The sequence below is a fragment of the Eimeria mitis genome, genomic scaffold (assembly GCF_000499745.2).
Source record: "Eimeria mitis Houghton genomic scaffold, Emh_scaff15, whole genome shotgun sequence".
In the NCBI taxonomy this organism is placed as follows: Eukaryota; Apicomplexa; class Conoidasida; order Eucoccidiorida; family Eimeriidae; genus Eimeria; species Eimeria mitis.
Genome location: NW_013569516.1, coordinates 9,974 through 24,204, shown reverse-complemented (window position 1 = coordinate 24,204; position 14,231 = coordinate 9,974). Strand labels below are relative to the sequence as shown.

The following is a 14,231-nucleotide window of genomic DNA, read 5'->3' as shown; positions in this document are numbered from 1 at the left end:
CCGTCTCAAAGACGTGTGGCCCAATGCGCGGTGCTCCTAGGAGCCCAGCTGACTCCTAAACAACGCTGCAAGCACTGCGAGCTGCGCACGAAAACTAGTGGAAAACCCCAAACACACACGTTTCACGCGGTCCTGAGCTGGCGTCCCTGCCCTTCGGTCAGCCCTGTGCTGCCCCCTTTTCGGCATGAAGCATCAATGAAGCCAAGAAGAGGAGAAACACATAACTGAAGGGGAAAGTTAGGAGAAATCCTGCTGTAAGAGCTGCTCCAGGGGCTGGGTATTTCTCCTTAGCCAGGTGAGGACCTCCTCGCTTGTGACAGAAACTGCCTTGGGCAAGGGAGGGCGGAAGGGGGCCTTCTTTTCTTTCGCAGCCAGCCGAGAAGATATGCGTGAAAACACCTCTCGGTGGTATGCATCAAGCCACGCTGCCTCCTGAAAGAGACGCACGAACGCGGGAACAGGTGCTGTGTAGAAGCTGGCATTGCTTGTACACACCAACGCTTGAAACAGCCGGACACCTCAACATGCAAGTGCAAACAGAAGCGTTAAGCATATGGACGGACTCGACTACCCTGCCGGCCTGCAGCGTGCGCCTCAGGTCAAGCCCCCCAGCTACCCAATCTAGCAAGCTAGCTACACAGCACAATTCCGTCCGACAACACCAAAGCTGTCTGCTGTCCTGGCCAACCTGAGGGGTGAGCAGCGAAGTGTCGATTAATCTGGCCTGAATAGGCACCAGGGTAAGAGACTCGAACTGCAAAAACCGACGCCCCCGATAGGTAAGGCTGCTCCTACAAGGCAGCCCACACATGGTGAAGAAACCCCGTGCAAAGTATGTATGGGTGCCCGACGAGTGTCCCCGACGAGTATACCGACGAGATGTATACTACGGAATCCGTAGGGATAAGCTAACCACTCATACGCAGCATGTACGCTACAGCGACTTCCATCAGGCAACTGAGTAAAGAACCGGCAGGTAGAAGTCCTCCCACGTACACCTCACCCGATATCATGGGTTTCTTGCTTGGAGATGTAGAATCGATTTTTTAAAGACAAATGGAGAGACCAATAGGCACAAGAATATAAAGAGTGAGTGACGTAAAAAAAGACAGCTCTGCACAGACGGTGAATACCTCTGCAACTTACGGCTTCACCGCTGCGAGGTTCTCAATGCGAATCCCGAAGGAACCATCCTTATAAAAGCCTGGTTCGATAGAAAGGACGGCGCCCGGCTTCACTTCGTGCAAGGACGCCACACCCTACAAACAGGTCATACCAAAACTGGGAAAAGTACACCAAAGGAGAACAACCCCGGCCAAAAAGAGGAGTGGATACAGTCAGAAAAAAAACAAGCAAAAGTATCCAACCCCTCGGAGATTAGCAGGAATGGCAGGATTAGTAGCCGTATCTGGGAAGAAGCAAGTCCCACAACCGTGGTAAAAGGCACCTGATTCTCACCGTCAAACGGGGAGAAATGCCAATGGGACCTTCGTGCACGTTGAGAAAGTGCCCCACTCCGTGGCCAGTCCCTATAATTGACACAAGAGCAACATTAAAGAACCCCGATGAGAGGTAGCGAGCTTATCTGGTTGGCACTTCCTCGTAATTATGCCTTCTCCTCTTCCCGTCTTCCTAAGTTTATAGCTAAGCATTCGTTTGCATATCTGTCAACATTTAGCTATCTCCGCGCATGTCTGCGTGTGTGTTTGTGTCAAATCATCACTATCCATCTACGTGGTTCTGTTTCGTTCACTTGTTGCTCTGTATCCATCTCACTGGGACCTGCTGCGTTGGTCTCTATTTACGCCCTGCTCCTGCCGTCACAAGTCAGTGTCTGTTTTGGTATATCGAAGTGCATGCAGGTTTCCTAGTTCTTTTGCTGCTGTGCCGACCGTGAAGATAGTCGAGGCCTTTGTTCCAGAGGTGCTGCCGTGCCAGTGCATCGATCTGCGGTCCCCTAGTGCCCTCCGGAAACTTCTGCGCGCTCAGCCCAATCATCCCCTGAAAACAAACGAACCAGAAGGCACCGGTCCTTCGGCATGCGTAGAAGCATAAGCACGCCAAAGATGCCATGAACGAGGCATAAATGGGCAAAACTTATATGTACAATAGCAGAGGCAGAAGCAAAAGCCAGCACAATAACCGGAGACGCACAATGCTACAGCCCATCCAAAGCGCAGCGTCACTGGCAAGACGAGTGGCATCAGAGGCCGAGACAAGGGAAACACCTATCTGGTGTGCAAACAATCACGTATCGGCAAGGCCCAAAGGGATCACCTTTAGCACAAGGGTGTACGCCTCCTTTTGCTCCTCGGTGGGATCGCCCAAATGCAGCGTGCGCGTAACATCTGTTGTCCCCGTCAGGTATTGTCCTCCCGAGTCCAGCAAAAACACAGGGGCCTCGTCTTGAGCTAGGGGACATCCACCAGGGCCCCTAACTGTTACGCATAGCCGACCTCCAGGCTCTGATAGCGAAGCCTTTAGCTGTAGACTCGTCTTCGGGTCCGGCCTGAAAGGCACAATATAAAATATAATAGAGGCGTGCAACACCTGCTGCAGCTACCGCTGATGCTGCTTCCGGGCGTGTCTAAACACCGGCGATGTCCGTCGCTGGAGCCAGCCGATTTCGGCTAGAACAAATATTAGTCGAGGTTCAGGAGGGCACACAAGAAAAGGAAAAGCAATGAAGATTGGCCCTTGGTGCCCCTTTCCTCTAGGTGTGCATCTACCTGTAATGCGCTAAGGCGCAGTTGGAGCCAAAGCAAGAGATTGATGTGAAGGACGTCCCCCTAAACAATGGACACTTGGCAAGTAACAAAAAAGGGAGGAACAAACGGACAGACAATGCACGAGGAGGCAGTTCATGGAGCGCGGAGACGGAAACTGCGAAAGTGAAGTAGCCAGTAAGCCAAGACGACGAAGCTTTCCTGCGCCCAATACTGTGTGCAGCTGTCACTGTATTTGCTGTCTCAGCTGCTCTTGCTGTGGGACCAGCCCCATTCGTGGTGGACAGTTTGGTGCATGTGATGTGGGGGCTACTTACTGTGGCTTCTCTCGCTGCATCAACAGCTTCTTTGAGGGTAAACTCTGTCAGGATGCATTCTTCTTCGCAATGGTCCAGATGCTGCTGTTGGTGTATTGCTGCTGCTCCGGCATTGGCGAGTAGCTGCTTTTCAAACCAGCAGAAGAATGTGGCTAGGGCTGCTCCGTCATCCTCGTGCGCCTCTATCATCCCTCTGAGTTCCACTTCGTCTTTAGAAGCCTGAAAACGCGCAGCAGGAGGCTCGTCGAGGCAACCAGGCAGCCAGGAGTGTATTCGAAACCAACGGATAAACGCGCCTTGTGTGCCTGTGCAGCTCCATAGACTGACGCGAACACTTTCCAGTCAGTAACCGTGTCATATTTGCAGTCAAAAAAGTTCTGCCCCCCGCTTTGCAAATCCTGATGCCGGTACCGTTACTAGGGAATAAAAACAGTTGCTCCACTATCTGCAGGCCACAGCATGCGGCTCCGGAGTGCATGTGCACTACAAACCTTAGCGACGGCGACGGGCGTGTCCTTGACAATCAGACGTCTGGAGTCAGCCACAATGCGGTGTATCGCCAGATTGATCTTGGGGTCCAACCACGCGGCCTGCTGTGCCTCCAGGGCTTCCTGCTTCTTCAGCTTGGGGCTTGGCTCTTGGAGATAACCGTCGCCGCCAGATAGTAGGGAGTCGACGGCAGCCACAAGGCCCCCTTGGCCTCCTCTCTGTTGTTCCCGCTCCTGCTGTTGACCTCCGAATTCCTTTTGCTGCTGCTGCTGCAGGTGATTACGTGCCTCCCAGCTAAACAGGTGCTGCAGGTCGCTGGCGAGCTCTTCATATGGCCTCAATATCGCGCCTTCTTTCTCCAGTTCAGTCTTGGCGGGGGCCAACAGCCTATTGGGGTCCGTGTAGACCCTATGCCAGCGATGCATACAGACGGGCACAAGCACTCAAAAGGAAGGTACTGCATCAGCAAGTGCAGACGAACAAGCCAGATGCAGCACAGCCGCAAAGCTACAGCACCTAATAGGGCACAGCTTGGGCAAGAATCTCGCTCACAACAAACGCCAATGACAGGAGCTGTCTTTATGGGGTCCCCCAGCAGAGGCTTCCGATGAGCTTCTGACCAACAGAGCGTAAGAATAAAATACAGGGCTGTTTGGTGGATCCGATCCCCGCAGGTTCGTCAGCCAAGCCACCTCGTCCAGACTCTGCAACGACACAAGCCACACGCGAAACAGCCAAGGGCCAGGGTTTCGCCAGTCCACAGACCAACTCGTATAGGACTTTCCTAGGACCTATGCTCCTTCATTTAGCGACATGGCCAAGGGCCGCGTATCCTCCTTCTTCGTTCCGCCAGGCCCCAACCCCTAGCCCGTAACCGTTAAGCCTGAACCCTGAGCCGTGGTTAGTTACCGAAAGAAGCAGAAGGTCAGCACCCTCCTTAGCCATCGCCTCCAGCGTCTTTGTCACCTTCTCCCGTGTGGACAGACCTGCAAGCGCAACAAGAACGCTCAATTAAATTAATCCACTAGATCCAAACGTACACCTAACTAAATCTTTACGAGACCCTAGTTGAGCTGAGAAGGGCAGATTCCACTGCTGTGCTGCTGCTTGTGGTCTTTCGCAGCTTAGGACCGAAGGGGTTTTCCTGTTGCCCTGGCCCGGTCTGTTATCTTCCTCACCTCGATATTCCTTGGGGTGTACGTACACCGTGCTGTTCGGATGCGATGGTCGTAGAGAACCCCAGACTTCGTCCACAAGATTCTTCTCCAGAAGTACGACTTGTCTCCCTGCCGAGTCCTGTTTTTCCTAATAAGGGGAGAAGAAACGAATTCAGGGTTTGACATTCTGTTTTACAAGCTGCGGGCGAAGCACAAGGAACTGGCGGCAAGGGTTTAGGGTCTACGGCTACCTGTTGGGCTGTAGATCCCCCTCGTGCGAGGCTGAAGCCCGCCTCTCTTATTTGGCTGAGGAGCCCCAAGGAAGTTGAGAAGCCGTCTACGCCCAGTCGCCGAACTGCAGCACACACAAAGTCCTGGTATTACGCGCTTATGGTTGCATGCATTGCTTCAGATGCGCCAACGAGCTGCGGGTTGCTGCGAAATGTGCTTAACGTGAACATTTTCCGTGTGCCCCCTCGAGGTGCAAAGGAAGACAGGGCTCTGTGCAATGTGCTTCTGCCGCGGAAAGGACAGCGAAGAGTGTACAGAGGGATCCTGTGGGGCGGTTCGTCATTCAGCTTGAGGAGGCTGTACTGGGGATCCTCGGTGTCCTCCCTGACTTTGGGGGTTTTGTCTCAGGAACTGCGACAGGGTCGGCGTGTTGCCGAAGTCTGACTTCATAAGCCGCCACAAGCCTTGTGGCAGCTGCTGCTCTGCCTGGGCGAAATATCTGAAAAAACAAATAAAGACATCGCAACAGGCTCCACATATACCATAGATGAACGTGAGAAACACCCAGGCCGATAAACACGGTACACATTTCAATGCGTTCAAACGTCTCTCTTCATTTGCCTGTGGTTTGAAGACTTGACAAAAGTAAATCGGTATACATACCATATGCATGCACAGCAAGCACTGACGCTTCCAGGTGCAGAGTCACTAGACGGATCATACGACAAAAACGAGAGTGAATCGGCAGATGAACAGTCTGTGTGCATTTCAGTTGGGCCTCTGACCTCCCATCAGTCCACAGAAGCGCCGCCTCCCGGGTAACCAAGGCCAATCCATTAGATCCACTGAAGGAAGACAAAAAAGTCCGCCGCGCGAAGGAACTCGCAGGGAGTTCGCTGCCATGCGCATCTGCATCGTCCACTATCATCCCGTCAAGCTGCTGTCCTTGTAGAAGCAGCCGTAAGGCTTCCAACCGCTTAGTAGCTGCAGCGGCATCCGCGCCTTTCTCCCCCATCGTGCTGTCGCTTGTTTTGCCGCTGCCGCTCCTTCTAAGTGAAGAGTAAGGCCGAAGCTTCGGGGACAGGTAAGCGGCAAGAGAAGGGTCGAAAGGGACTGGAAAGCCGCCCGAGAGGGAGGCAGCAAACGAAAAGTCAGCGACGAAGCAGCTACGAGCGACAGACACACACAGAAACGCGCGGCCCCATATATGCCGCATCGGCATCACCTTCCCTGGCCTGCCAATTTTGCTGCAGCTGCTATTGTTGATGCTGCGTCTGCTCGAGTGCGGGGAAGCCGCAAGACAGCGCCTATCGGCGTCACGAGACAGCCGCTGGGGGTTGCGGGACAAGAAGGAATATTTGTCGGGATGCTGAACTAATACACAAGCAACTATTGAGAAAATCAGACCGAAGACGCAACTATCCTGTACGGTCTACTGCTTCATTGCATGTACTCTGCTGATGCCGGGTAGGCCGAGCATAGATTGGCGGCTGCACACACCACAGATAAGACTGCACCTAAGGGCGGTGGTGCTCTGCCTGCATTCCATATAAGAGTTCCACGCTGCGGCAATGTGCTAAGAGTCCGGTTTCGGTGGCCTGCAGATGGCATCAGGCAGGCGCATGCATGGCAGTGGCTGCCACCGACCCGGGGGCCCCCGATGTAACTCAAGTCCCTGCTAAGCATCGGGCTTTGCTCCTCCCATCCCTTGTTACTTATAAGTGTATTTAATAAAGCCAAAAGCTAGGCGTTTAAGTGCTGCACCGACTGCCTTAGCTTGCCTCAAATACTCTCAAGGCGACGAAACGGCGGCGGCAGCAGTGTTGCCAACAGCCGGGAGGAGCGATAGCCCGAAAAACGAGTCGCCAGCAGCAGCGACGGCAGTAACGTGGAGGATTAGGCCCTGAAGGGGCACTAGATGGCGTTGGTTGGATCCTTTAGCATAACAGCAGTGGCAGCGTCTGACCTTCCATTGTTACGCAGCCGGGAGAGCAGCAGCAGAAGCAACACCAGCAACAGCACCCGCCAAAGAGAGGCCAGCAGGAGTTTCGGCAGAAGCTGATATTGGAGCTGTTTTAACGACAGCATCAGGAGTTGTAACAGTGGCTGTTGCATTTTGGGAGATGACCGAGCGGTGGATTTCTCAAAAGAAGCATTTCTGCCAGATATGCAATACGTGGCTGAGCGGACACATTGTGGTCGGTATACTAGCTACTGCGGCAGCGTTGCTGCGTCTTCTGTTCCTTGTGCTGTTGCGTTCCCTGAAAATGCTTCTCGCCGCTCGCGCAACTCTGCAAGCATCTCTTTTTAGCTTCGCTTTTATGCTTTGTATTGCCAGATGCTAAGGGCTTAAAGCTGTAAATTATGGATCGAGTGTTTGCGCGCAGAACGTGAAAAGGCATGAGCAATCGACGCGGCATTTGGAAAATGCGCGACAGCAGCTCAAGGACGCGTATCAACGACACCAGGAGAAGGAAAAGCACGAGCGGATGTTGGAAAGGGAGCTGCAGCAGATGGAGGCTGCTGCCGCTGCTGCCATGCGAAAGGATGAGGCACAGCTGACATCTCGCGGAGCCGGAGGCCCCCCTAGAGGGCTTGGTCCCTCAGCCTACGAACAGCTTCAGGCGCAGCGGGAAGAGAAGGCAAGAATCCAACAGTTTTACGATCAGAGGAATTCACAAGCCTGTACGTTGCAATCTTTATGCACTAGGGGTAAGGATTAAGGGTTTAGATTTTGGGCTTTGCATAACAGTGGATGGCCTTTGTAGGGCATTCACTAAGGGGATGATTCTGGCAGTTTGCGTGTGCTCAAATGCACTGCAGCAGGTGCAGCACAGGCGGCTGTCGACACTGTCAGCCAAGCCAGCAGCAGCAGCAACAACGGCGACGCCTGGGAGTTTGTCACGGACCAGGGGCTTCCTTTTTTCCGGAATAAGATAACTGGGGAGGTTTCTTGGACGCCACCCCCGGGGGCCAGTTACCTTGCAGCGTCGGCAGCAGCAACGGCCGCCGCTGCTGCTGTACCTGCAGCGGTCGCTGCAGCTAGCGCTGCAACTACAGCCGCTGCTCCGTCACGCCCCACCCTGCGGATCCTTTCGGTGAAAAAGCCTGTGAAAAAGGAACAGCCCGGAGGGGCGGCACCCGTATCTCCGCCTACTGCTGCAGCATCGAATGCCGCAGCACCTACTGCTGCAGCACCCACGGGTGCAGCACCCACGGCTGCAGCACCTACAACGCCTGCTGGCTCTGAAAGACCTATGGGCGGTGCATGTGCAGGCCCTGCTGCAGCCGTTGTGAAGTCTGCTGCTAGTGAATCATCACCGACTAATGCTTCTATAGCGCCAGCCCATGCTGCGCGTACTGCAAGTGCTCCTGATACCCGTGATTGGGTTGGCGTTGCTGCTGATGCACCAGGTGCTGATGCCCCTGCTGCTGCAGGTGCGCCTGTTTCCGACGCAGCTTCTTTACCTGTTAAATGTGAAATGCCTGACTTCATCCCTTCGAACAGCAGCAGGACGAACAGCGGCAGCAGTGCTATCCCTGCTGGTTACGTGTTCAAGAACGGCCACAGGGGCCTTGGCTTCTATAGGGACCGACCGCTACAGCAGCACCGCCGCCACCAGGATGAGCAGCAGCGGCGGGGCCCTTGCAGCCGCCCGCTGCAGCACCAGGGGTGGCACGCACAGCAACAGCAACAGCGGAACACCCAGCAGATACAGCAGCACAAGCAAAATTGGCAGCAGCAGCAGCAGCAGCACATGCAGCATGAGCGACAACGGCAGAAGGAACTAACGACTCCCTGCAAGCGGCCTCGGGAAGAGGCAGACGGAGAAGCTGTTTCCCCGCCAGTAGATGCTGCTGCTGCCATTGCTGCTGCAGCAGCCGAAGCTGCAGCAGCAGCGGCGACTCTCTGGGGATCTGGGGAACCAGCCACTGAGGGAAACGACAGCATCAGCAGGAAGGGTGGGACAGCAGCATGTGCAATAGAAGCTGAGGAGGGCCTCACTGGGGCCCCAGCAGACGCCCTCCGTGGGTCCCATAGGGCAACGGCTGATGAAAATGATCGTGTGGCTAATGATGACAGCCGCATATCAGACGAGCGATCTGGAGGGGACAGTGACAGTTCGGAAGAGTCAGAAGGTGAAACGGAGGATTCAACAGATGCCGCTGCGGCAGGAGAACCAGCTGCGGCAACATCGCAGAGGCAGGTTGTGCATGCTACTGAGGGCCCTGTAATCGGTCCTTGGGTGGAAGCGAAGGAAGATGGTTGGGATGCTATCGCCCGCAGGCAGAAGCAGGAACAAGAGCAGTTGCTGGCGCTGCAGCAACAACAGGAGGAAGCGTTGGAGCACGACGACGAGCGGCAAGTGAATGCTGGTGGTGAGAGCTTTTGTATGGCCTTTCCCGCCTGCCTCCAATCTCTGCCAGTTTGCGAGTTAAAGTCTCAGGATCGATGTATACGGTACAGAGTGTATGGTGTGAGGTTTATTTTCAGTGGAACAACTACGGCGACTACGAGCCCAAGTGAAGCGTCGGGGCGTTCACCACGACTTCTCATGGCAGAAAGACGTGGAGGCAGAGTATAGCAGCTGCAGCAACGGCAGCAGCAGCACCAGCGGGCAGAGCATTGAGGTACGAATGCCCTGTCGTTGCAAAACTGCCTGTTTTTTGATGCATGTTCGCTTATCTTTACTCTTGTCTTATTCTGGTGGCATGTGCTGCTTCTTCTCGCCTCGCTGCACCCTTGATGAGTCATCGTGGGATCTCTTTCGCTGGGCCTTGGAGTGTAGGCAGACTTTTGTTAGCTTAGTTAAATAGGATTGCGGGAAAGGGCTACACATATGAAGCGCCTGTCTTACGTCTTGCTTGGATGCCTTCAGATTCGCAATCGTCAGCGCCCTGCTGCCTCCCGGCAGCAGCAGGAGACCGAGTGACTGTCCGTGAGTTCATCTTCCCGTGCTTCGCATGGGACCCAAAAGGGCAGGTGACACATAATGCGGGGGACGGAATGGCTTGGAGGCAGCAGCAGTGGCAGCAGCAGGACCATCAGAGTTTCTGGCAGCAGCGAAGCAAGCAATAGCAGCAACACGAACGGCACGTACAGCAAAGCAGCAAGAGCAGCTGCAGGGTCTGGAGAGACAGCAGCGGCTGGCGACACCCCTTTTAATTCAGCCTCAGTCGGGGAATCTTTGGCGCGCACCGACTCTTGTCAAGGGTAGCGTTTTCCTGTAGATATTCTTTGTTAGTTTTCCGAGTTTAGGTAGCTAGCCAGAAGGGTCACTTCCGAATACCTATCGGCTGAAGCCGCACACGATAGTCATGAAGCTGTTGGGGCGGGGAGCAGGATGCAGCAGCAGGCACTTGCATAGCAATAGCTGTGAAGGCGCGACACGATCTCTCACAGCACTCTAGCAAAGCGTAGTTAGCTTTCTCCGCAAGGAGCCATGCCGATACCGGCAATGTAAGACGCCCATCTCCGCTATGGATATGGCCAAAAGTTATACGAAGAGTTCTGATGGGACGAAAGAATTCTGGGTAGTGTAGAATTGTCCACACTGCCTTCATGTATATATATATATATATATATATATATATATATATATATATATATATGGGCACTTTTACATGTATGCAACCGCTTAGGCCATTAACCTCCCCATCCACTGCTGTCGTGAAGGGCCTCGCTCTGAATGAGTCATCTACATTCAGCCGCAGCTCTCAAAGAGGATCCCACAACGTTCAGCGCTCACCTACGAGTGCAATATTGCGCAAACGGGGAGGCCGAGTATATATGCTCAACTGCGCGAGCCCACCCGGGTCACCTTATTCGGAATAGCTTCTCGAAGGAAGGAAGTGTATCTGTTCTTATTGTTACCTCTAAAGCGAACGGCGTGCATATGCAGCCACACAAGTCAGCTTTTGCTGTACTTGTTGCTCTTCAGTTTTTAGTGGGCATGAATGCGCGTCATCTTGCTTTAACTTCGCCGCTGTTAGCCACCGTCTCTTTTCCTGGTTTCATAACGAACGGAAAGTCCCAAAGCTGTGGACACACCGTGCAGGGGCGCCTGGAGCTAGATGAGGCGCAAGGGTCCCCTGGGTGACCACTGCTACTCGCCGTGCCCGGATTGTAGGGGTACGAATTTGGGCCTTAACTCAGCAGAAGATCAATCTGAGTAGCGTATCATATGGAATAATTGAGGAATAAACCTTAGTGCTTGGCGTTTACACGCCTACGAAATGACAGTGGTAGGCGCTGACGGGCGGCTTGGTAGGCTCATCGTTTGAGTTTTGCTGCCATTACCTCCCTCCGGAGGTGCCTTCTTCTTTGCTCAGCTGACTTGTTGAACAATATCACAAAGCTATATCTATTAAACATTTTTAAGCGAGACAACTGGGGTGTAACGGAGCCTTCCGTTCCGCATGCGCACGCTGAACGGGGACATCGCACGGCTCTGGCTGCGTTCAGACCAGGCATTAATTCTACTCATATGCTGTCTTCTGTGTTTCCCCTTTGTTAATTTGGCACAGAAGATTCAGAGCATTGACTGTGTGCTCCTAAGCCACTGGGCAGGAGCCGTCATGCCTGTACCGTTGAGCTGCCCAGTGCCCGTCGAGCCTCTTTGACCTTCAACGCCTAGCACTTAAGCAGCACGTTCCGCAGCAGCGGCGAACTACCATGAAGGAGAGCAAGAGCTGCAATAGCAGCGATAGCGACAGCTGCCACTGCAGCAGGTACTGCTGCCACACTGCTCCCGATTTTGAAGCTAGCTGTTCTAACCTCACAAGAAGCACGAGCACCAGCACCACCTGCAGCGGTACCATTGCCAGTAGCATCAGCAGAGAGTGCAGCAAGGGCAGTAGAAGCGGCAGTCTGCACCAGGAGGAGGAGATTGAGGAGTTTATCTTTTCTCGGAGTGGCAGCACGGAGGAGCGCAGCAGCAGCAGTACTGGCGGGGGCGAAGACAGGAATGGCGGCAGGGCCCGGCGAATCAAAGGCGTTTTTTCCAGCGTATTGAGTCACTATTGGGCAGTGGGCGCTTCTTTTAGATGGGGCCGTCGCCGATCCTCCACGATCGGCGTCTCCTGTCTCTTTTACCTGCTGCCTTGTTTTGCGCTTCCGTTTAGCAGCAGCAGCAGCAGCATCAGCGCGAGGAGAGAGTTGGAGTCGTATATGTGGAGTTTGGTGGCCGTGGCATCTTTCTTGTCCGACTTTGTCTTCTCAGGGCAGCGCCACCATTGGGGAGTCCGTGCTGTTCACATGACAGATCGGTGGCTGGCATCATTCGCGCTTATGCTGCAGTGTCTGTACAACTTGCCCTTGTGGTTTTCGGTTTCATTCTACGTGGGGAACTTGGGGCTGATTTTCGTGTTGTGCTGCTGTGCCCTTAAGGCCCGCAGTACTTTCGCGTCTTCCTATGAGGAGTACGTCTGGACCCACACGGCTTGGCACGTTGCAGGGGCAGCTGCAAGGTGTGTCATGGCTTTCCTAGAGGGGCACTAAGGATTCATTCTTCGCCAATGGCTGCTACTGCTGTTGGCCGACGTGAGAAGCCGTCCCCTACGGTAAACGGTGACATGGATTTGGCGCTTTTGTCACCTTAACAAACATTGACAGCAGTATCGCCTGTGAAGCGTATGGGAAGTCGCCACCTTGAACTTAGTTGAGGCATCCGGCAGCAACACGTTGTGCACATTGTGCAAGATAAGCAGCGGGCTATGGTGCAGCTGCTGCCGGTTCCGTTGCAACGGACGGGAAGACGGCTTGTGCTACAACGGCACGATTTGAGGCCCGTCTTGAATCCAAAGACACAGCAACAGCAGCAAGAACACGCCTACAGCGGAAGCAGCAAAGGTTGCGGCTGTTCCAGTGCTACTGCTGCTGTTGCTGCCGTTGGCCAAGCCTCTGCAGACGATGGCCGCTATGGCTGACAAAGTCGAGAGTTTCTTTCGACGTTTGAGGGAAATGTATTTTGGTTGTGAGATAGAATGCTTCTCTTTGAGGACTCAGAATTAATACACCGCAACTACCAAGCCACATTTAGTCGTGATACGGCTCAATGAAGAGCTTCCTGCAAAGATTACTAGGCTAGTGCACATTGGACTATGCAACTATGCTTCCACTCCACCATGGGGTGGAACAGGGAATTTGGTTCTCTGGTCGGGGGATTTTGACTTAAGTCGTCATGCTAAACCTAGAACCAGTAACGGGACCCTGTAGGTGTGTAGTTGGCCGATAGGGGGTGTTTTCTAGGTCTTTAGGGCGCAGGAACTGTTAATTGCAAGCAGTGAGCAGTGAGCAGTGCGCATCTTTTGCTTTGTTGTGCACCTGGTAGGGCCGCTGGTCGCTAGTTACAGTCATACAAGCGGAGAGGAGCACATATCGAAGGAGACAGCTGGATGCCAACACAATTAGGACACATGCAGACCGTGCATGAACGGATTGGAAGCCCTTATTCTTATGCCGCAGACTCCCACAACCCTCAGTTTTAGTCCAATCTAATGCGGTTGGCTTGAGGAAGGTCATGAGGTCTCCTTTGTAGCCCAGTTCGGAAGCTGGCAGGGTAGAAACAGAAGCGGAAGCGTACATGTTTTAGAGAGAGACAGTGAGGCAGCATTAGCATTGGAAATTAAGACCAGAAGGCACGGACTGCGGAGCAAAACTTGTTGTAGGTGGTTGGGTGTATGTATCCGTATGTATTTTGCCCACTGGAAGCCGAGTTTGTGCTTGACAAGTAACTACGGTCTTAGTACATGATCCTAAGGGCTCATGCTTGCATCTGCGGTTACCTTGCGGCAGCAGTAACCCCGAGGAGTGCGGCAACTCAAGTAGGGCCACCAAATGTCACCGACAGGGCCCTATGGTGCTGTTATCAGTACGCCTGGAAACAAGCAGGTAGACCAGCTATTTTCGTGAGTGGAAGTCCAGTATTCGAAGTTTTGGGAGCCCATTTTACAGATCGCGCGGGTCCTACAATCACGTCAGTAATTGAGGCGACGGAAGAAACAACTCAGTGCTAAGGGACATTGCGCATGTGCAAATGAGGAACAGCTGGAAACTGGAGAAACATTAAGAGGCTCATCAGGGAATGCAACCTTAACTCGCGCTCTTCTTGATCTGCGACATATGTCTGCATCTGCTCACAATTACCACACTCCCTAGCAGCAAAACCCTTTATTACTTGTCCTACTTCCACCCAACACTCTGCGAGCGCCGCCTTGTAGAGCGGCAAGGGCTACGCACATTTGTAACCATCGGGATGAGGAGGTTCGGCGTCGCGCTGTTGTATACGGGAGAGATGGGGCTGCATGAG

The 14,231-nt window shown here is 53.6% G+C and overlaps 3 protein-coding genes across 3 annotated transcripts; 2 read left to right on the top strand and 1 right to left on the bottom strand.

The window, feature by feature from the left end:
- Positions 1-237: 237 nt before the first annotated feature.
- On the bottom strand, positions 238-6,142 carry EMH_0013250 (X-prolyl aminopeptidase, putative; the record flags this gene model as incomplete). Its single annotated transcript, XM_013495262.1, has 15 exons — positions 238-432; positions 689-791; positions 1,147-1,259; positions 1,459-1,529; positions 1,893-2,001; positions 2,278-2,509; positions 2,668-2,789; positions 3,044-3,262; positions 3,535-3,940; positions 4,085-4,236; positions 4,346-4,518; positions 4,711-4,837; positions 4,941-5,044; positions 5,310-5,419; positions 5,706-6,142. 15 exons carry the CDS (start codon positions 6,140-6,142, stop codon positions 238-240), a joined length of 2,673 nt encoding a protein of 890 aa, XP_013350716.1.
- Positions 6,143-6,380: 238 nt separating this feature from the next.
- EMH_0013140 (ww domain U1 zinc finger domain-containing protein, putative) lies at positions 6,381-9,854 on the top strand (the record flags this gene model as incomplete). Its single annotated transcript, XM_013495261.1, has 6 exons — positions 6,381-6,387; positions 6,904-7,028; positions 7,308-7,605; positions 7,744-9,300; positions 9,416-9,552; positions 9,801-9,854. 6 exons carry the CDS (start codon positions 6,381-6,383, stop codon positions 9,852-9,854), a joined length of 2,178 nt encoding a protein of 725 aa, XP_013350715.1.
- A 1,742-nt stretch (positions 9,855-11,596) lies between these two features.
- On the top strand, positions 11,597-12,421 carry EMH_0013030 (uncharacterized protein; the record flags this gene model as incomplete). The annotated part of the gene is made up of 1 exon (XM_013495260.1): positions 11,597-12,421. One exon carries the CDS (start codon positions 11,597-11,599, stop codon positions 12,419-12,421), a length of 825 nt encoding a protein of 274 aa, XP_013350714.1.
- Between the last annotated feature and the right edge of the window lie 1,810 nt (positions 12,422-14,231).